We start from the raw sequence: 916 nt of genomic DNA, 5'->3' as shown, positions 1-916 counted from the left end.
GTCATTGGCACTCTTCTGTTCAGTACATCGTCACGGGTAAGGTCATTGGCACTCTTCTGTTCGGTACATCGTCACGGGTAAGGTCATTGGCACTCTTCTGTTCGGTACATCGTCACGGGTAAGGTCATTGGCACTCTTCTGTTCAGTACATCGTCACGGGTAAGGTCATTGGCACTCTTCTGTTCAGTACGCTTACTGGTTGAGGGACTGTTTTGGATGGCTCGGCGGGCGGCGACTCTGTTTGCGCGCACGGTCCGTTTCGTGTCTGGCGCTAACATCCAGCATTCGTAACCGCAGTTTTTGACGTCGTAGACTTCTTTAGGGTAGTCGCTGAAGATGTCGGCCACCCTCGCCAGGGGAGCTTCCAAGTCGGTGAATGTGACCTCGTGCATTGTCTTTTTGCTCTTGGCCGTCACCTCACAGGCGACGCTGGCTACGTCGCAGATGCACTGGCGGAGTGTGCCGATGTCTCGAGCGGTGGCGGCCTGGCCTTCGCAATCAAAACTGCGTCCTGCATAGAGTTGTCGGAGCTGGTTCTGGACGGCCGCCCCTACCCCCAGAACGCACGCGGCCTTGCACGGGCGGCTCTTCGTTTCGTGTATGGGCTTCGCCTGTGTGACCTCCAGGCCCCCGCCGTCGTTCCAGTGCGCAGTCTTCCACCCTGCCGACTCTTGCAACACCGGCTGCCACTCCTTGGGAACCCGCGCCATGAGCTCCGCCAACTCCGAGGGGTCCACAGGGCGCATCACAGCCACGGTAACGCCGTCCACCTGCTCCTGCATCTCGCCACTCCCATTCAGGATAGCGTGCAAGTCGTGCAAGTGTTCCCCAAAGACTTCGCGACACAACGCCTCCACCCGCCCTGGGCTTGTTCCGCGGTCCCCTCGCGCTCCACGCTGACGCCGCAGGGCGGCTA

The 916-nt window shown here is 59.9% G+C and overlaps 1 protein-coding gene across 1 annotated transcript; it reads right to left on the bottom strand.

Annotated features, from left to right (window-relative positions):
* Window positions 1-83: 83 nt before the first annotated feature.
* Window positions 84-782, bottom strand: GNI_153640 (hypothetical protein; the record flags this gene model as incomplete). Its single annotated transcript, XM_011134536.1, has 1 exon — window positions 84-782. One exon carries the CDS (start codon window positions 780-782, stop codon window positions 84-86), a length of 699 nt encoding a protein of 232 aa, XP_011132838.1.
* Window positions 783-916: the final 134 nt, after the last annotated feature.

This window comes from Gregarina niphandrodes, assembly GCF_000223845.1.
Source record: "Gregarina niphandrodes unplaced genomic scaffold scaffold00044, whole genome shotgun sequence".
Lineage (NCBI taxonomy): Eukaryota > Apicomplexa > Conoidasida > Eugregarinorida > Gregarinidae > Gregarina > Gregarina niphandrodes.
The sequence above is the reverse complement of the archived record's forward strand: the minus strand, read 5'-3'. Positions and strand labels throughout refer to the sequence as shown.